At 36.1% G+C, this 22005-nt stretch overlaps 1 protein-coding gene across 9 annotated transcripts in view; it reads right to left on the bottom strand.

Annotated features, from left to right (window-relative positions):
• GLRA2 (glycine receptor alpha 2) overlaps positions 1 to 22005 on the bottom strand; it is a 175681-nt gene that overhangs the window by 127465 nt on the left and 26211 nt on the right. For 5 of the 9 annotated variants that reach the window (XM_025986699.2, XM_072743714.1, XM_025986697.2 and 2 more), the window contains one exon: positions 2530 to 2597. In XM_025986699.2, the coding sequence (XP_025842484.1) occupies positions 2530 to 2597 (68 nt within the window). Of the gene's footprint in view, positions 1 to 2367; positions 2436 to 2529; positions 2598 to 22005 lie in introns of all 9 variants that reach the window. The other 4 variants (XM_072743712.1, XM_072743715.1, XM_072743711.1 and 1 more) reach the window with 1 other exon arrangement.

Genomic DNA, 22005 nt, shown 5'->3' with positions numbered 1-22005 from the left:
CAATTTTCTTTTAGTCAAAATTTGTGAAAATATGGGCAAATCCACAGGTGGTGAAATCTCAAGGTTTTGGTAGGGGAAGCTTGGGCTGCAATGATATTCTGTGATGCAGCAGGTGGATTCCCAGGCAGGGCCCCACTGGTCTGGGAAGATAGACTCTTCAAGGTGGAGCAACTCTCCTGTTCTTCTGAGCATCCGATTAACATCTGTTTAAATACTTATGCCTCAGATGCAAGATGGGCAATCTGTGGCCTGCAGGCCAAATTTGGCCACGGCCTGTTTTTGTAAGTGAAGTTTTTTGGAGTACAGCCATACCCATTTGCTTACTATTGTTTATAGTTGCTTTCCTACCCAGAGGGCAGAATTGAGTAGTGGTGACAGAGACTGTGAGCCCTCAAGGTCTTAAGTATTTACTGTCTGGTCTTTTACAGGAAAGAAGTTTGCCAGTCCCTACCCTACATGGCATGAGGATTTATTAAGCATGATAGTGTTTCAAAAAATATTTGAGTTTCACACAAAAGCTTTAATTGAAGTAAAGATCATTTTTAAAAGCCAAGTGAAGTTTGTCATTATATCAAAAGCCAAGAAATAAAAGAAGCACAATATGCATCACTCTTCTGACCATGCGATGCAATCTATCTCATACAGCAAGATAGGCAGGCTGTTCATTTTACACTTGAGCAATGATTTCCAAATCTTCTCATAGGAAGCATGACAAAGAACACTTTAATAAGTGGCCAGGAAGCACCTGAGCAGCCCAAACACTTTCAAGAGTTATTAAAGACACAGGAAAACAAGGACGTCCAGAGTTTCCATTTTCATCTCCTTAAATGTTTAGCTTTTTCTCACATTAATAAACACTGAAAAGGTTCACATTTACATTTTTGATTGAGAGTAAATGCAATGAGGAGATTTAATCAAAGCAACTTAGGATTCTAATTAATGCAATCAGCATTAGGTCGTGCAAATATCGTCATTGAATGCCATCGTGTAAAGCTGGTAACAGTGATTTGGGCTGCTGGAAGATTTGCCCCTCTGTTATCAGGATAAAACCAAGAGGGGAGAGACAGAAACTGAATGCCAAGCCCAGAGCTGGATTAGTCTTTCTATGTTTACCTTTTTTGTGAGTCATTTAATAACCCTATCAAAGCTATCTTATTTGAGTAAAATTCTTAATGCACTACATGCTGTCAAAGCACCGGAAGTCTCATTTCTAGGCTTTGCTGTGTCAGTAATATTAAAATGGGTAGTAGAGTAGCATTATGTCTGATTTTGCCAGTGAAAAGGAATGGCAAAAGGTAAATTACTTTTTCTAGCATCAAGGACACCAAAAAGTACAGTAATTTGTTAAACACAATCTTAGTAGCCTAAGAGAGAAAATTCATAAAGACAAGGGAACACTATTTTTTACTTCTCAATGGCATTATGCTCATTATTTCACTTGAGTGTTTCTAGGACATCAGCCACCATAGTACTTAGTCAAGCTCAACTATATTTTATTTTGACTTCATCCAATAATATGGCTGTATACTTTACATAGTCATGAAAATTAGAGCCAGCCAATTGATTTAGGACTTAAAATAAATTGTGTGAGGACCGGGAAAAAATTTCACCCAAAAGTAAAGTCTCCACACTGTTGCCTAGCACTATAAGTCTATTGATCTAATAGACTGTGTTGCAGGCAACTCCATCACCATGACATTTATAAGGAATATTGGTGGATTTTATAGTGTCTGAAATGTTTTTCATGTACATGAAACATGTTTACACAAACATTATGATAAGCTTATAATTAGTTTTACGTTTATTGGGATTTTTTGGGGGGGGAGGGAGCCATGTATATGATATAATTACTATGGACTTGGGACTGCTTTCTTTTGCCAACAAGAGAGAGAGAGAGAGAGAGAGAGAGTGTGTTTATTATAAATTCAGCCCCTTTGGCATATATCTTAAATGTAGCATAACACAGGATTGACTGTGTTAAAACTTCCACTATATGAAACAGACTGGCTATAAAATCTATTTCCCAAACTGTGACATTTATATTTCTGAAACATTAGAGATACAAATATTTAAATATCCTTAATGTTACACCATGCTTATTACTGATAATTCTACCTAAATCTAACTAAATAGCAAGTGTTTTCAAAATTTCTCTGTCATGATGGATAAAATATTGTTGAATTTTAAGTAATGAACACTTGACGAATGACTTTCTGAAGTGAAAATGTATAAATAATTGCTTCCTAGAGGTAAGTAAACTTGGAAATTGGCATTCAGTAAGTGTCCCACTATAAATATAAAACAGTGCTTTCTCGATCCCACATCCCATTCCTTCACACGATGGCTTCAATGCTCAGTCCCACTCACCATTGTAGTTTCTGCTATTGACCCAAAGCTGTTGATAAATATGTTGCAGGTAACATTTACAGGAGGCCCTGCAAGTTGAACAATAAATAGAAAATTTGACAGGTTGTGTTCATGGCATAAAAAGTCACGTTTTTCTGTTGCCAGTGGCATTGTAGCACTTACCATGGTGGTTTCTGTGACCGATCCAAAACTGTTGATAAAAATATTGCAAGTAACGTTTACTGGAGGACCTGCAGAATGCAATAAGAATATTGCAATAGACATTGAAGCAAAAATACAGCTCCATCAACATCTGTGCAAATGACTAGAAATGTAAACTAAATTAAAATGATGGTGAGATTGCAAAAACAAACAAACAAAAAAACAACCAAAAACCAAAAACATTTTACCCAGAGGTTAAGAGTGATAACATTCCCACTAGCATTTTGAATAATGACAGTTAAACAATGATAACTTACCAGCAGAGTTTTTGGATTTAGAAAATATAAGCTGGAGATCATTAAACTGAATTGACTATCAGTAGCTGCTATCAAAATTGCCTTTTGGGTGGGTGGCATTTTTTGACCTGAGGCTCATCAACATTGTAGACATCAACAGCAGGTGCCCACAGTGATGAAACAGCCTGGGTCATGAGTTCAAATGGAGCTGCATTTTGAACTCTGGGTGAGTCAGAAACATCCACCTCCTTTTGCATGACACCCTTTAAATCAGTGGATCAAATTGATTCTCTTGATACCTTTGAATTTTCCCCATTCATTCTTTCTATCCTCTGACCCCCAATGAAAAATGATGTACAGAAATACAAAACCAAAGAACATGTGCTCATTTTAAGAAATAAACTTGGAAATATCATTTAATGCCAAGATTATAAAGCAGGGGTTATTAATTCTCAATGTGCTTTCAATAGAGAAACCACTTTTTTCTCCAGAGGCCCATGTGCTAGCTCTCTTTCTCTTGCTCTTCCACCCAAGCACTAACCAGGCCCTTTTCTGCTTAGTGTCTGAGATCAGATGACTACAGGAGTGTCCAGGGGGGTATGGCCGCAGATTCTTGGCTCTTCAATGATAGACATCATTGTCTAATGATTTCCAGTTTCATGTTTTTCTGCAGAATATCTCTATTGCTCTCATGTAGTTACCCCCTAATGTTTTCTGGGATAAGAACAAACTGCCATGAACCATCTATTCACTTGCAGCTTTCCCTGGTGGAAAATTGTCTCTCTTCACTTGACATGGTCTCAGCAACCTAGTGCAGGCTACACTCCAATTGGCTCTGTACCAACAAACCACTAGAATCTAAATGAGGAGGAGTTTAAGTTGAGGTCTCCAGAGCCCTAAGGCTGATAGCAGAACACAGCTGTGGTGGCACTTGAGCACCATCTTTTTTAAACTCTACAAGTTGGTGGGTTCCCCAATTCTTTCCTTTGAGGAAAGGAAACTAAGGCTAAACAGCTAATTTAAGTCTCCAGGCAAGAACTTTTGGTGAAAGAGATGTGTTACACTTTTTTCTTTAACATAACTAATTTTTCTGTTTTTAATGAAAAACAGTTGTGGGTATTTTTTAAATGTTTGTAAGTATAGAATCACAGGCAATACCCTATTACCAAAACATATTTCAGCCGACATCTTTGAGATATTCCAAGCCTTTTAGTTCATCCCGTCCCCTCTTTATTCAGCATCTGTCAGGATTACTTCCTGTCCAGGACCACCTTCTACTCTGCCTCATTTGTTTTTCTCCTTTGGTTACTCAGAACAAACTGAAAATGAATCTCTTCCGTGGCCATAAAATTCTATTCTATAACAAATATATTTTCCTGCTAATAAGAGATAAATTTAGACAAGGGGAAGCAAGTCATGAGAAATTGTATATGTTTGCTTTTTTCTTCTCTTCACAATAAAATATTTCATTTTAATTAGCCCAACTCAGGATGGAAAACTTTCATGAATTTTTATATACAAGATAGGTGAGAAAACGAATGGTGGGGGATAAAGAAACAGGAAAAAGAGAAACGTCATCTTAACAAGAGGAATTTGAAAATTCAAATATAGATTGTCTGCCACTGTACGTTATCCATTTGTATGGCCTCCCCAATTGGCCTGTAAGAATTTAGGAGCCTGGCTCATACCGTCATATATTTATTTTTATCCTTCCCAGTAAATGGCAGTGTGAATATATTGCTGGAACTCAAAATATTTAAGCTACCACATATTGACACACTAAGCACATTTTAAAAAGTATCTAGTATATAATATCACAAAAGAGGAATTGTTTTACTGCACCAGTACATGTTTTCAGATGAAGAAACTGGTTAAGTAACTTGCTTAAAGTCCTGCTACAGTAATTAGAAAAGCTGACACTCCATGCCTTATGATTGTCATCCCAAAAACCTAAACTTTCAACCACTTTGCTGCACTGCATTCATTACACAATAACCTCTTTCCCTCCTGACCTGCCAACCATGGTATTTTCCACTGGCTTGTATATTTCTGGGATAATTTGATCCTTTATAGCTGACCTCTTCCATCTCAGGCATTGTCTCAAGTTTTGTTTGCATTTGGATATAAAATCTTGGAAAGAAGAAAAAGCAATTTTTGGATACAGGATTAGCACATGCATATATTAAGAGCTGATACATAAAAAAAAAACCTTGCTGTGGGGATCCCTGGTTGGCTCAGCGGTTTAGTGCCTGCCTTCAGCCCAGGGCGTGGTCCTGGAGTCTCGGGATCGAGTCCCACATCAGGCTCCCTGCATGGAACCTGCTTCTCTCTCTGCCTGTGTCTCTGCCTCTCTCTCTCTCTGTCTGTCTCTCATGAATAAATAAATAAAATCTTTAAAAAAACCTTGCTGTGTGCCACTGAGTGCCTCATTCATTCTTCAGTAATTAGGTGCTACCATGTCCCCCATTTTATAGATGAGGAAGCTGAAACACAAAGGTAGTTAATTTTCCCGAGGTCACAGAATTTGTAAGTGGCAGAAATTTGCCTAACTTTAAGGACACTTTTCTTAACTGCAGGGGTAAAATGTCTGAGGCCAATGGAATTAGCTCAATGAGAGAAGGTACTGGGACTTGGCCTGCAAGTTCTTTGAGTTAAATGATAGAACTGTTTTTCACTTTTGTTATCCTGATATGTGTGAGCACAACCTTTCATTTATATTGTAGCGCAGTAATCTGCTAAGGTGTTGTAATTAACAAGGACCCATTCTTAGATGTGATCACCAGTGATTGAATGAATGTGTTCTGTAAACTGTAGAAAGAAATAGTTAACACGAGTTAACCTCATGTAATTGGTTTTATCAGCAAAGTTATGATATTCCAAAGTGAACTGGATGAGAACTAGATAGGAAAAAGAATTATGTAGACATCTCATCTCTCACATCACTATTTATCCCCTTCTTTCTAAACCTTGTCTCCTCTCTCCCATTTTCACTCTCTCCCTCCCTCTTTCCCTTTCACTCTTTCTTCCTTTATTTTTTACCTTATTGTTTTTTATTATTTGAGTGTGGGTGACACCCAATGTTATATTAGTTGCAGGAATACAGGATAGTGATTTGACAAGTTTAAACACTATACTATGCTCGCCACAAGTATAGCTACCATCTATCCTCATACATTGTTATTTATAATATCATTGAATACATTCTTTATGCCATGCCTTTTATTTCCGTGATTTTTTCATTTCATAACTGAAAATCTGTATCTTCCTCTCCTTTTGCCCATTTTGCCTATCTCCCACACTCTTCGGCAATCATTAGTTTGTTCATTAGAACAATTCTAAATCATTAGAATCATTTGTTCTCTGTGTTTATGGGGCTGATTCTGCTTATTTGTTTAATTATTTTTAGATTCCACATTTGAGCGAAATCATGCAGTATTTGTCTTTCTCAGTCTGGCTTATTTTAGTATAATACCCTCTAGGTCCATCCATGTCACAAATTGCACAATCTCATCCTTTTTATGGCTGCATAATATCCGTGCGTGTGTGTGTGCGCGCGCGCGTGTGCCACATCTTCCTTATCCATTCATCTATCAATGGACTCAGGTTGCTTCTGTATCTTGACTATTGTAAATAATGCTGCCATAAACATAGGGGTGCATATATCCTTTCAAATTAATGCTTTTGTCTTCTTTGGGTAAATGCTCAGTAGTGGAATTATTGGATCTTACGGTAATTCTATTTTTAAGTTTGTGAGGAACCTTCATACTCTTTTCCACAGTGGCTGTGCCAATTTGCATTTCCACCAACAGTGTATGAGGGTTCCTTTTCTTCCAAATCCTTGCCAACACTTGTTATTTCTTGTCTTTTTGATTTTAACCATTCTCACAGATCTAAGGTAATATTTCATTGAGGTTTTGATTTGCATTTCCCTGATGATTAGTGATGTTGAGCACCTTTTCATGTGTCTGTTGGCCATCTGGATGTCTTCTTTGGAAAATGTCTATTTAGGCCCTCTACTCATTTCTTAATTGGGTTGTTTTTATGGTGTTGAGTTGTATATTAAATTCTTAATATATTTTGGATATTAACCCCTTATTGGTCATATAATTTGGAAATATCCTGTCTCATTCAGTAGGTTGCCTTTTTATTTTGATGGTTTCCTTCATTGTGCAAAAGCATTTTATTTTGATGTAGTCCTAATAGCTTATTTTTGCTTTTGTTTCCCTTGCCTTTCTAGACATAGCTAGAAAAATGTTGTTACAACTGATGTCAGAGAAATTACTATCACCATTCTCTTCTAAGATTTTTACAATTTCAGGTCTCATATTTAGGTCTTTAAGCCATTTTGAGTTTATTTTTGTGTATGGTGTTAGAAAGTGGTCCAATTTCATTCTTTTGCATGTAGCTGTCCAGTTTCCCTGGCACCATTTATTGAAGAGGCCTTCTTTTCCTCATTGTATATTCTTTCCTCCTTTGTCATATGTTAATTGAGCATATAAGTGTGAGTTTATTTCTGGGCTCTATTCTGTTCCATTGATCTATGTGTCTTTTTTTGTGGCGGTACCATACTGTTTTGATTACCATAGCTTTGTAGTATATTCTTGAAATCTAGAATTGTGATACATCCAGCTTTGTTTTTTCTTTCTCAAGATTGCTTTGGCTAACATGAAAAAATGCTCTGCATCACTTGGCATTAGGGAAATACAAATCAAAACCACCATGAGATACCACCTCACACCAGTGAGAATGGTAAAAATTAACAAGACAGGAAACAACACATGTTGGAGAGGATATGGAGAAAGGGAAACCCTCTTGCACGGTTGGTGGGAATAAGAACTGGTACAGATACTCTGGAAAACTGTGTGGAGGTTCCTCAAAGAGTTAAAAATAGAGCTACCCTATGACCCAGCAATTGCACTGCTGGGGATTTACCCCAAAGATACAGATGCAGTGAAAAACCAAGACACCTACACCCCAATGTTTATAGCAGCAATGTCCACAATAGCCAAACTGTGGAAGGAGCCTCGGTGTCCATTGAAAGATGAATGGATAAAGAAGATGTGGTCTATGTATACAATGGAATATTCCTCAGCATTAGAAATGACCATTTGCTTCAATGTGGATAGAACTGGAGGGTATTATGCTGAGTGAAGTAAGTCAGTTGGAGAAGGACAATCATCATATGTTTTCACTCATACAAGGAATATAAAAAATAGTGAAAGGGATCATAGGGGAAAGGAGAGAAAATGAATGGGAAATATCAGGGAGGGTGATGGAACAGGAGAGACTCCTAACTCTGGGAAACTAACAAGGGGTGGTAGAAGGGGAGGTGGGTGGGGGGACGGGGTGACTGGGTGACGGGCACTGAGGAGGGCACTTGATGGGATGAGCACTGGGTGTTATGCTATATGTTGGCAAGCCAAACTCCAATAAAAAAATATACAAAAAAAGATTGCTTTAGCTGTTTGGGATCTTTTGTGGTTCCATAGAAATTTTAGTATTTGTTCTAGTTTTGTGAAAAATGTTGTTTTTTATAGGCTTTGCATTGACTCTTTTTGCCTTGCTCTTATGAGAGAGTGATCTTGCCATAACTCAAGTATATAATTCAAATATAAATGGAGGTAGATTTGGCATATGGTAAAGAGATTTCAGATACTTTCAACGTATTTGGAAGAAAGGCTCCCTTCCCTGACCCCCAGCACAAAGATGACAAGCCCCAACCTATACTGATCCTCTTTGTTGCTATATATCACTCTCTCAGATTATATTCTTTGGGGTAAGGCATTTGTCTTGATAGCCCAAGTGAAACTACAGTTATGCTACTTGAGAGGAATAGAGTTATCAATTCTTGTCTATTCATCTTCACTTTTGGATCATTTGATTAAATTGGCTGTAGAAGAAACAGCATCACAATTAATAACACATCCAACTATTTATTTTATCTCCTGCTATTCAAACTGTAGTGGGAAGATCAGCAGAATCAGTACCACCTGGGAGCTTGTTGAAAATGCACACTCTCCAGCCCCATTTAAGTCCTGCTGAAGCGGTCTGCACTTTAAGAAGGGAGAATTGTTCCTACAGTTAATTTCTCCTCCTCCCCTTCAAAATCAAGATCACTTGTACTTTGCTTTAGTCTTTCATGAGTGTTCCTTGAAATGTTAACTCTAGTCCATTAATAAAACTACTAAGGTCAGACAAGTTTCTTTAATATAGGTTCCTCCAAATTTGGGCAACCATTAACCACTATCTAGTTCCAAAATTTTTCCATCACTTCAAACAGAAACTTTGTAACCATTAAGTGATAACTCCCTATTCTCCTCTCTCTCCAGACACTGGTAACTTCTTACCTACTTTCTGTCACTTTGAGTTTGTCTATTCAGGGTATTCCATGTAAGTGGAATCATACAATATTTGTCCTTTGTTCTGGCTTCTTTCACTTAGCATAATGCTTTTAAAGTTCATTCATGGTGTTGCATGTACCAGAACTTCTTTCCTTTTTATGACTATATAATCATTGTATGTATATACTAAAGTTTGTTTATTTATTCATTTATTAATGGAAACTTGGATTTTTTTTCACCCATTGGCTATTGTGAGTAATGCTGCAATGAAATGTTTGAGTTCCTACTTTCAATTTTTTTGGATATATATCCAGGAGTGGAATTACTGGGTCTTATGCTAATTTTATGCTTAACTTTTTAAGGAACTGTCATACTGTTTTCTACAGTGGCTACACTATCTTACACTGCCACGAGCAATGTTTGAGTATTCCAATTTCTCCACATCTTTGCCAAAGCTTATTTTCATATCATCTGAGTAGGTGTGAGGGGATATTTTATTGTGATTTGACTTTCATTTCCCCAATAACTAGTGACATTGAACATCTTTTGTTGTGATTAGTGACCATCATTTTGGAGAAAAGTCTATTTAAGTCCTTTGCCCTTTTTGTATTGGGTGGGTTGTCTTTCTGTTGTTGAGTTGCAGGAGTTCTTTATATATTGTGTATATTAAACCCTTCTCAGATATATGATTTGCAAATATTTTCTCTCATTCAATAGGTTGTCTCTACTCTTTCTTGATAATGTGCTTTGGTGCACAACAGTTTTTAGATTTGGTGAAGTCCAAATTACCTATTTTTGTTGTTGCTGTTGCTTGTGTTTTAGTGTGATAAAAAAATTAATAGTCAAATCCATGGTCATGAAGATTTACCTGTATTTTTTCTTTTAAGAGTTTAATGGTTCAGCTCTCATATTTACCCTGTTGATTCATTTTGAGACAATTTTTGTATGTGGTGTGTGATAGAGCTCCAACTTCATTCTTTTGCATTTTGAAAGTCTAGTTGGGTATTATGCTAGGTGAAATAAATCAGATGAAGAAAGACAAATACCATATGATTTCACCTATGTGTGGAATCTAAAAAAAACAAAACAAAACAAATGAACAAACAAAAACAAGACTCTTCAAAGTTGAATTTGTTTTGTTAATTTCATTTTTTTAGAGAGAACAAAAGACCAAGTATACAAGTTGGAGAAGGGGCAGAAGGAGAGGGAGAGAATCTTAAGCAGGCTCCATGCCCAGTGTGAAGCCCGACATAGAGCCAATCTCATGACCCTGAGATCATGACCTGAGCCGAAATCAAGAGTTGGTTGTTTAACCAACTAAGCCACCCAGGCGCCCCTTTATTGCTAACATATTTTGAGGATTTTTGCGTCTATATTCATGAAGGATATTGGTCTGTGATTTTCTTTTCTTGTGGTGTCTTTGTATGGCTTTGGTATCAGGATAATGTTGGCCTTATAGAACAAGTTTGGGAGTGTTCTTTCCTTATTTTATTTCTTGAAGAGTTTGAGAAGTTTAATTTTTCTTTAAATGTTTGGAATAGTTTACCAGTGAAGCTATCTGATCCTGAATTTCTCTTTGTTGGAAGGTTTTTGATTACTCATTCAATCTCTTTACTTGTTACAGGTGTGTTGAGATTTTCTATTTCATCTTCAGTTTACGTAATTTTTGTTTCTAGTTATTTGTCCATTTCATCTAGGTTATCCAATGTGTTTATAATCTTCTCTTATGATTCTTTTTGTTTCTGCAAGGTCAGTAGTAATGCCCCCACTTTTATTTCTGATTTTAGTTATTAGAGTCTTATCTCTTTTTTCTTTGTCAGTCTACCTAAAGGTCTGTAATTTTTGTTGATCTTTTAAAATAACCAATTTTTGGTTTTGTTGATTCTCTAATTGCTTTTCTATTTTTTTCTCCACTCTATTATTTGCTTTTTTGGAGAGCTTTGGGTTTATTTTGGTCTTCTTTTTCTAGTTCCCTAAAATATATAAGATTAGGTTATTGATTCAAGATCCTTCTCTTTTAATGTAGGCGTTTACATTACAAATTTCCCTTTGAGCACTACCTTCACTTCATCTCATAAGTTTTGGTATGTTGCATTTTTGTTTTCATTCATTTCTAATTTCCTTGTGATTTCTTCTTTGACTCATGAGTTAAGAATGTGTTGATTTCCAAAGATTTGTGAATTTTCTGGTTTTCCTTTTACTGTTGATTTTTAGCTTCATTGCACTATGGTTGGAAGAGATAATTTTTATTATTTTAATCTTTAAAAATGCATTAAGGGGATCCCTGGGTGGCGCAGCGGTTTGGCGCCTGCCTTTGGCCCAGGGCGCGATCCTGGCCTGGGATCGAATCCCACGTCGGGCTCCCAGTGCATTGAGCCTGCTTCTCCCTCTGCCTGTGTCTCTGCCTCTCTCTCTCTCTCTGTGACTTTCATAAAAAAAAAAATTAAAAAAAATAAAAATAAAAATACATTAAGATTTATTTTTTTATTTTATTTTTTTTTTACATTAAGATTTATTTTGTGGTTCAATATATGGTCTATCCTGGAGGATGTTCCATGTGCACTTGAGAAGAATGTGTATTCTACTGTTGCTGGGAGGAGCATTCTATATATGTTTGTTAGATCTAGTTGTTTTATAGTGTTGTTCACATCATCTATTACCTTATTGACCTCTGTATAGATGCTCTATCCATTACTGAAAATGGTGTATTAAAGTCTCCAATTATTACTGTAGAAGTATTATTTTTCCCATCATTTCTGTCAAGGTTTTTTTCATGTATTTTGGGGGCTCCATTATTTGGTGCATTTACTTTTAGAACTGCTATATCATCTTGATGATTTGACCCTTTTATCAATATATAGTGTCAATCTTTTGTCTTTTACTTATAGTGTATTTTGTTTGATGTTAGTATAACCATCTCAATTCTCTTTTGATGACTATTTACATAGAATACCTATTTCCATCTCTTCACTGTCACTACCTCACTACTTACATCTTTGGATCTAAAGTGAGGCTCTTGTAGATAGCATATAGTAGCATCATATTTTATTTTATCCATTCTTACAGTCTGCTTTTTTTTTCTTTTTTTTTAATTTTTTTTTTATTTATTTATGATAGTCACAGAGAGAGAGAGAGAGAGAGAGGCAGAGACACAGGCAGAGGGAGAAGCAGGCTCCATGCACCGGGAGCCTGATGTGGGATTCGATCCCGGGTCTCCAGGATCGTGCCCTGGGCCAAAGGCAGGCGCCAAATCACTGCGCCACCCAGGGATCCCCTACAGTCTGCTTTTGATTGGGGAGTTTAATCCATTTACATTAAAATAAATTACTGATAAGGAATGACTTATATCTTCCATTTGGTATTTGATCTCTATATATCTAACTGCTTTTTTTGTCTTTCATTTCTTCTTTTACTATTCTCTTTTGTGTTTGGTTGACCTTTTTTGTAGTGAATCATTTTGATTCTCTTTTATTTCTTTTTTGTATACTTCTTTTTTTGTAAATGAAATCTTTTTTATCATTTAAATTCTATTAGCCAACATATAGTACATCATTAGTTTCAGATTTAGTTTTCAATAATTCATCAGGTGCATATAACACCCAGTGCTCATCACATCACACACTTATTAAATATTTTCTTTGTGGTTACCATGGGGATGACATTTAGCACCCTAAATTTATAACAATTTTCTATGAATTGATACCAACTAAACTTCAATAACATACAGAAACTCTACTGCCATACAGCTACATCCTCCTCCCTTTATGTGCTGTTGTCACAAATTAAATCTTTATTCATTGTGTGCTCAATAGCATAGATTAACACCTTTTAAATGTATTTGTCTCTTAAATCCTAGGGGAGGGAAAAATGGAATTACAAACCAAAATTACCATAATACTGTTTTATATTTGCTCATGATTTACTTTTACCAGAAATTTTTATTTCTTCATTAGGTTTTGAATTACTGTCTAGTACCCTTTCATTTCAACATGAAGGTCTCTCTTTATCATTTCTTGTAGGGTCAATCTATTGTAATGAACTCTTACAGCTTTTGTTCATCTGAAAATGTCTTTATGTCTTCATTTGTGAAAAACAATTTTGTTGTAAATCAGCTTCTAAGCTCCCAGTTAATATTTTTTTCCCTCCCTTCCAGCACTTAAAATATATCATCCCATTGTCTTCCAGCCTCCAAGGTTTCACTGGAAAATAAGCTAATAATTGTATTGGGGAATCCTGTGTAAATAGTGAGTTGTTTTTCTCTTGCTGTTTTAAAAATCCTCTCATTGCCATTGGCTTTCAACAGATTGATTATAAATGTTCTCAGAAGTGTAGGCCCCTTTCAGTTTTCCTACTTGGAGTTCGTTGAGGATTTTGGATTTGTAGATTTATGTTTTCATCAAATTTGGGGAGCCATTATTTATTTAAATACTCTATTCAAATATTCAGATATTCTTCCCACCTCTTCCTTTCTCACTTCTCCTTCTTGAACTCCCAGAATGTATATGGTGGTCCATTTGGTGGTATCCCATTGGTGAACTTGAGTAAAATGTGTATTCTACTATTGTTGAGCAGAGCATTTGTTCAGTTTTGCTCATTCTTTTTCCTTTATGTCCCTCAGACTCAATAATTCAGTTGTTCCATCTTCAAGTTTACTGATTCTTTCTTCTTCCTGCTTAAATCTACTGTTGACTTCTCTAGTGAATTCTCCATTTCTGTTACTATATTTTTCATTATGTGTGGTTCTTTATATTTTCTCTCTTTATCAGTAGTCTCATTTTGTTCGTCACTTTTCTGATTTCCATTAATTCTTTTTTTTTTTTTGGTTTTCCTTTGGGCCTTTAAGCATATTTAAGACAATTATTTTAAAGGCTTTGTTTAGTAATGTCTGGACTTCCTCAGTGACAATTTCTGTTAATTTATTTTTGTTCCTTTGAATGGAACATACTTTCCTGTTACTTTGTATGCTTTGTAATTTTTGTGGATAATTGGACATTTGAATATTATAATGTGAAAACTCTTGAAGTCAGATTCTCTCCTTTCCCCAGAGTTTGCTGGATGTTTTGATTGGTGTCAAGTATATAGTATAGGATATAGTAGTCTATCTGTTTACTGAGTTTCCCAAATTTTTTTTGCAAAGGCTATGTTCCTTCTCACACGTGGCCATTGTAGTCTCTGTACCTCAGCTTGTGTTCAAAGAGGGTTTGACAGATATTTCTGTGAACACCAAGAGCTAACAAATCAGCCAGGCAACCAACCAAACAAATGAAACACACCTTTCCCAATATGCAGATTGTCTCTGTGCTGGAGCATTCCTTTAATACCTAACCAGCCTTGAACTGAACCTTCAGATCAGCCCAAGGTGAAATCTTAGGATCTGCTAAGGTCTTTTCTGAGGGTGCATCTTTCCCTGAGAATGCACATGGCTTTAAAAATTCCCCTGCATACATGGCTGATTTGAGTTTCCTAATTTCCCTGAGAAAATTTCATCAGCTTTCGCTCTCAGGCCTTACATGGTCTATTGTATATTTCAGTTGTAATCTTTTGTCCAGGCATCTGAAGGTTTTTAGTGGTTTTTGCATTGTTTTTGATCACTTGCTGTTTTTCCATTCTGAGTTCCAAGTTAGGTAGAACAGAGGTAAGCACTGTTATGGGTTGAATTGTATCTGTGCTCCTCCATTCATATGTTGAAGTACTAACCTCTCAGTACCTCAGAATGTAACTGTATTTGGAAATAAGATCTTTAAAGAGGTAATTAGGGTTAAATGAGATCATAAGGGTAGGCCCTAATATGATACAAATGGTGTCCTTATAAAAAGAGGAGAAAAGAGATGCCAGGGATGTGTGCACACAGAGGAAAGACCATGTGATGACAGAGTGTGAAGGTGACTATCAGCAAGCCAGGGAGATAGTCCTCGGGAGACACCAATCCTGCTGACACCTGGATATTCAACTTACAGCCTTCAGAACTGTGAGAGAGCACATTTCTGTTGTTTAAGCCACACAGTCTGTGATATATTGTTGTGGCAGCCTGACAGACTGATACAGTGTCTTACATTAACCCTTCTGGTAGCACACATTGGTTAGAATAGACAGACAGAATCATTTGTGAATAATGTTTGTTCTGCCCTCTCCAGAACCAAGGACCAGGTTTCCACAGTGAGAATGCAGGTTGCCACTAATTCAAAACCTAAACCACTGTTGGGGAGGGAATTGGCAAGAATGAGTAAAAACACTGCAAAACTTTCCTACCATTTGAGGTTGGCTTTTTCTTAATTCAGCAGTCTCTTGGTTCCTACAAACCTTAGACTACCGTCTAGAGTTAACTCTGACAAAGTTAGCTCTGATAGTTTCTAATTACTTTTCTAAAACTTTTATTTATTTATTCATGGGAGACACACAGAGAGAGGCAGAGACACAGGCCGAGAGAGAAGCAGGCTCCATTCAGGGAGCCTGATGCAGGACTTGATCCCGGGACCCCAGGGTGATGCCTTGGGCTGAAGGCAGACGCTCAACCACTGAGCCACCCAGGCATCCCTCTACTTACTTCTGGATGTTTCTATGGGGGAACAAGAGCTTGGAGCTGCCTACTCTGCCATTTTGTTAACATCAGCCTCCTCCTCCCCCAAACTTTAATATGCTCCTGTGAATTATGGTGCTCCTGAAGGATAACATAGTGTGTATTGTTGTTTTCCAAATTTATTTGACCATAGGAGGATTTTTTTGTGTTTTTTAAATAGACCATCCTTTAATGAAGCACATTTCAAAGATGTCAAACATTCTGCAAAACATAGTTTTGAAAATTCTGATCTACATTTTTCTTTTATTAATTCAGTTAACAGATTCTCACTGAACAATAAATATATTAGATAATAATAAAACTATGACTAAGAGTAAAGGCAATCATAGGGCCATAATAAAACTCTGTGTTCCTGCCAAGGAAGGGATATTTTATTGGGGGCTGCAGGGTCAGTGCCTGGGATGGAGAGGTAATGGAGGAAGAACAAAGAATCAGTAAAGATCAACTTAATCATTCTCAGTTACGTGTCTAAGACTAAATTTATGTAATGATCCTTTAGTCTAGAGATATAACTCAGGGATGCAAGTGAAAAACTCTGCTTATAATCAGATTTGATAAATGTATGAATTCCTAGATGAGTTCTCTTAAAACTCAGTGCCCTGGATGATGGGTCAGCAACATTTTTTTTTTTGTAAAGGGGCAGATAGTAAATTTTTTAGGCTTCATGGGCCACAAAGTCTCTGTCACACCTACTCAATTCTGTCTTTGTAGTGAAAGTAACCATAGACAGTGTATAAACAAATAGGTGTGGCTGTGTTCTAGTAAAACTTTACAAAACAGGTGGTGGATTAGATTTGGCCCATGGGCCAAGTTTGCTGAGCCTGGCTCTGGACTCAGAGTAGGAGGCTGGTGAACAACAGAAACTGTTGTGGAATTCCATGATCTTTCCATACCTACAACTGAGGACTGGCCATGGACATGGAGGAGCATAGGGACTATCTGTAGGATTATCTCTAATCATTTTGATACTGTACTTTGTGGCATGAGAAAAATCAACTTTGGCAGCAAGATTGGATGGGAAATGATGTTCTTTGAGCCAGCTGCACTGTTGTGGGTGAAAACCATTAAGTTTGAGTTAGACTACTATGTTATTATAAGAGCTAGGAGGCAGTATGGAAGAAAAATAGGGCAGGGCCACGATAATGTGAACAAATACTTAGTATATTTGACTCAATAATTATATTTAATATGTTCTATATCTTGCGTATTTAAAACCTGGAACCAATTTTTATAACTTTACCATGGTAATGAAAATTTTATCTATTTTCCATAGTGACTATATTTATATAAACCCATATAGATATAGATATATAGATATATGTATCCATCTGTATTGACCATAGCTTTGTAAGTTAAGAATAAATGCTATTTTTTTAAAAAGCTTCCAGGTGAATTTTATTTAAAAATAAACAGCAGAAACAAATATTTGTATAATATCACTTATTTGTGGAAACTGAAAAAACCAAACTCACAGAAACAGAGAGCAAAGTGATAGGGGCTGTGGGTGAGAGAAATGAGAAGCTGTAGGTCAAAAGATACAAACTTCGAGTTATAAGATGAATAAGTTCTTGGGATATAATATACAGCATGGTGACTATAGGTAACAATACTATATTATAATTTGAAAGTTGCAAAGTGAGTAGCTCTTAAATGTTCTCACCACAAAGAAGATATTGTAGTTATGTGATGTGATGGAGGTGTTAACTAACACTTCATGGTAATCATCTTGCAATATTAATGCTATAGTGGTAATCATTTTGCAATATGTAAGTGTATAAATCAATACATTGTGCACCTTAAACAAACACAATATTGTATGTTGATTATATCTCAATAAAGTTAGAAAAAATTTAAACAAGGAAGGCTGCAGCAAAGATTTAAAAAATAAGCATTAGGAAAGAATAGGAGATCTTGTGTAACACCAAAGCAAGTAGTCACTATTTATTAGTTTTGCCTCAAGTATGTTATCTTCCAACATCATTTTAAGGAGAAAGATTTAAGAGCAGAGGGCATTCTTTGAGTTCCAAGATGAAAATGTTATTTTTTTTTCTTGTCACAACTAGGCAAGAATGGCATTTTCATTTCGCATTTTTTTCCTAATAAATAATTTAATGTGTCATTAAGTACCACAGTTGCTTTAGTGTAAGATCCTCAAATGGAAAGGGAATATTAAATATATGTGCTTGATTTATACAGAAATTAAATTTCATTTGGAATAAGATTTTTGTCTAGCAGAAAGATTCTTGCCATTGGCTCAAGAGACAAAAGGGGAAAATAAAACACACAGAGGAAGCAAGAAGACGTATAGTTAAGGGTCAGAGCCTTGCTATTTGAACAGGGAGAAGCAGTGTTTCTTGTGATGGCTTCTTGTGTTGCATTGTGCTTTGATGATCATGAAAGAGAGAGCCTTGGAGAATGGGAAGATTGCAAGGAGAGGGAAAGGCTTCTCATGGTGGCAGTCCCTTTTTGAAGGGTGATTTGAGGCATCTAATCTAAAAGAAGGGAGAAAGTTTTTTAGGTTGTCATGATTGTAATTATAAATGATCACATAAACTAACCCATTGCATTATTTTAATTTTCAATTCACTCATGGTGAGTTATATACCATTGATTCTTCTGTTTAACATATGGTCAAAATGGTTTTATCACTTCTATTATATTTAATTTGGTTGCTGACATCCAGGTCTGTGCAAAGGGCAAAATACTTAAAGCTGATTCCCACAGCTTATGATATAGTCCAGCAAACCATTTGCTTTGGGCCAGCCACATTGATAAAATGATGAAATTGGCAGACAAAACAATTAATTAGCACCTAAGGTAGCTTAAATATAGAGGACCAAATGGCAGCTTCTGTGAGTCCTTCCCACTCATGGTTACCAATTGTCAACTACCCTCACACAAAGATAAGTAAATGGACAGGTGTATACATAGCTCAGATCCATGTCAGAGCTTTGTGGATGTCAGCAAGTTTCTATTTTTTTCATGCTATAGATTTCTCTATGATTTAAAGACAAGGGATAAAAAAAAAAGACAAGGGATAAGACAGGGGTTATTATCTCATTTAGGATGATTACTTGTAAGAAAGAAAGTGGGTGCTATTGATAATTAACAGAAACACCAGGCATAAACCAGGACTGAGAAAGTCTGGACTTTGGGTCATACTACTCAGATATTTTTGAAGTATGGTGACTACCAGTCTGTCTTGGTTCTGTATCTAGCTCTGCTTATTACCACATATGAAATTTAAACGGTGTAGAAACTCTCTGAGTCTATTATATCTTCTGTAGAATGGAAATAATGACGCTTGCCTTGATGTTAATTGTGAGAATCAGTAGTAATGTATGGAAGGCATATAATAGTTGCTCAAAAAAAATAGTTGCTCAATAAATTGCAGTTTATTTATAGTAATACTAGTAGTATTAGTATCATTATTTCAAGTTCATTGGATTGTTAAAGCATGCCTATGCAAGAGGTGTGTCATTGAACCCATTTTAATATAGAGTAAACTGAAATGTTGAGACTTCAATTTAGATCTCCCAACATTTTCTAGGCTAATCTTGACTGAAATAATGTCCATCCCATCCAATTTTCTTTCTCTTCTCTGTAAACTTTATTTTTTTCTCATCTCCACAGAACTTTTTAGCAGGATCCAACAATATTTTATAACTTTTTTTTCTTCCAGAAGTTATGCATAGACATTCTTTTTGTTTCGACAACCACATAGCACTATGGGTTTGAGAGCATTACTGCTAGCTTCTTTATTTAAAATAAGTTTTTTTTAACCTTGGAATTATTAGCATTTTAGGCCAGATCATTCTGTGTTGTGAGAGCTTGTCCTGTGCATTGTAGGATGTTGAGCAACATCCTTGGTCTCTACTTATTAGATGCCAGTAGCTCCCCAACTTTCAAGGTCCCTATTGTAACAACCAAAAATTTGTCCAGACATTGTCAAATGTTCCCTGGGAGAAAAAAAAATTACCCCTGGTTGAAAACCACTAAATTATAAAAAGAAGGTAAAAATGGCAGATGTGTGGAAAAGTTTTTCAATAAGGATTACATGTTATATAATAATGAAATGAGCTTCAGATTATTGTGCTTAGCCAAACATATGTTAGGGTCATATTAAAGTATTTTTGGTCATGTGACTTTCTTATAAGAACTCTCATGAAACTTGTACTCCTTTGTTGGGTTCAGGAAATTAAATTTGGTGATTCTTTGCAGGCATTTACTGAATCCTGAGCATTTCCATCTTATTAGTCATTAAATCAGCAAACATTCATTGAGAACCCACTACATACCTGGTATACACTTGGTCTTCTACTAATTAGCATTTACTATTAGATGGTAAGTTGTGGGACTAAATATAAGAAAATCAGGCATTATGGACCGGACAAGTCAGAAACATTTAGTGAAAAGCCCTTGAGTCATCTTACAAGAAATGTCAAATGAAACAAAAAATGTGTGTGCAACCAAGCATCACAGAAAGGGCATTTTTGTTAAGCCTCTTTCTAATACAAGTGAACTGATGCTTTCTTGTTCATTGTAGGATCATAGTGACCCTTAAAGTGAAAAGTTTTTGTTCTTGGAGATTTAAAGCACTTGGCTTGTGGTGACAAAGTTCATTTACTATTTTAAAGATCTCAGAGACTAGGGACGCCTGGGTGGCTTGGCGGTTGAGCATCTGTCTTTGGCTCAGGGCATGATCCCTGAGTTCTGGGTTCGAGTCCCGCATCAGGCTCCCTGTGAGGAGCCTACTTCTCCCTCTGCCTGTGTCTCTGCCTCTCTCTCTGTTCCTCATGAATAAATAAATAAAATCTTTTTAAAAAATCTCAGAGACTAGATATAGACCTTCACATTGGGAGTAATTTGTAACTGTAATCTACATATATTTCTATTTATGCTATAATAAAATGTCATCAGATGGAGGATTGCTAAAAAACATGAGATTCTTGCTATCTTAGATTAGGGTGGATAATAAATAAAGACCCATTTAGTCTGAGAAGAAGACAATTTTAAATGCCATTTGGAATTAATTTTTAAATGAAGAGATCTGAGAATCTGTCATGAACCCAAATGATGTTTCCATTGATTTTAGGAAGTAACAAAAATAGAATTAAAGACAACTTTCTTTCATGTTAATTGGATGCTTTTCCACTTTGCAAAATGAATAGCAAGTTCATCAACTTGTTAGGTCCTGACAAATTGAAAATAGGGTTTTTTGCATTAATAATTTCTGAAGAAGGAACTGTGTTGGATTTAGGTTTATAATAATGGAATTTGTCGGTGCAGTCTACCCACATATACATATATGTTTCCATGTTCAAATCTTCTCATGCTTCAAAGCCTAGTTCAAATGATAATGACTCAGTTTTCTCTGTACTTGAATATCATCTATTTTGGCATTTCTGTAGCCCCTTAACCCTTATAATGTTGTGTTATGGTCAACTCTTCATGTATCTAATCATTTCAAATATGCTCTAGAAGGGATGTGGTACAGATCTGATTCATTATAATGTTTTCCAAAGCATTTAGTATAGTACTGAACACGTAGTAGATGTTCAATAAATGCTCAATGAATGTTATTGATCAGTATATAAGCCTTTTTATGTAGGAAATGCCAGTGACATACCAAGAAATCCATGCATTTCCATTTCATTTCAGAACAATTTTCAATATGGGACATTTTAACCCCATCAATTGGCCTCCATCCCCTCAGCTTCAAAGGGTAGTTCATTCAAATGGTTGTTCATTTAAATTAATTGTTTTATCTGACTCTCATGAAATCAGAAGTGAATTCTGTTTTCTGTCTCAGCAGAATAAGAAAATTATGACAAAAACAGGACAGGCACCAATGACTAGCATTGCAACATGGTCCTTTGAAATTACTACTGAGCTGCCCTGTTTGAGGTGGGGTTGGGAAACTTCTTAACTGTTTCCCTCCCTCCTAACATCATCCCTCATCAGTGCAGCATGAAATAATGGGGAGTAAATCATAAGCTCCAGAGCTAGAAGAACTAGATTTAAATCCTGCCTCTACTATAGGACTATTTGTGTGACCCTCTGTAAGCTGTTGAATGACTCTGGGCTCTTCATTTACAAAAGAAATATCTTTACCTAACTCTCAGGTCCATTGAAGGGACTTAATGTGATTGTGCCTATGAAATGCTACCTATTTCTTTTTTCTTACCATCTCCTTCCTCTATCAAGGAAAGGTCTTCCTCTTAAGCCTTGAGATTTTTCCCTTTATTTAACAACCAGATATACTTTTCTCAAGCACTATATC

This window comes from Vulpes vulpes, chromosome X (assembly GCF_048418805.1).
Source record: "Vulpes vulpes isolate BD-2025 chromosome X, VulVul3, whole genome shotgun sequence".
NCBI classification, from domain to species: domain Eukaryota; kingdom Metazoa; phylum Chordata; class Mammalia; order Carnivora; family Canidae; genus Vulpes; species Vulpes vulpes.
The sequence above is the reverse complement of the archived record's forward strand: the minus strand, read 5'-3'. Positions and strand labels throughout refer to the sequence as shown.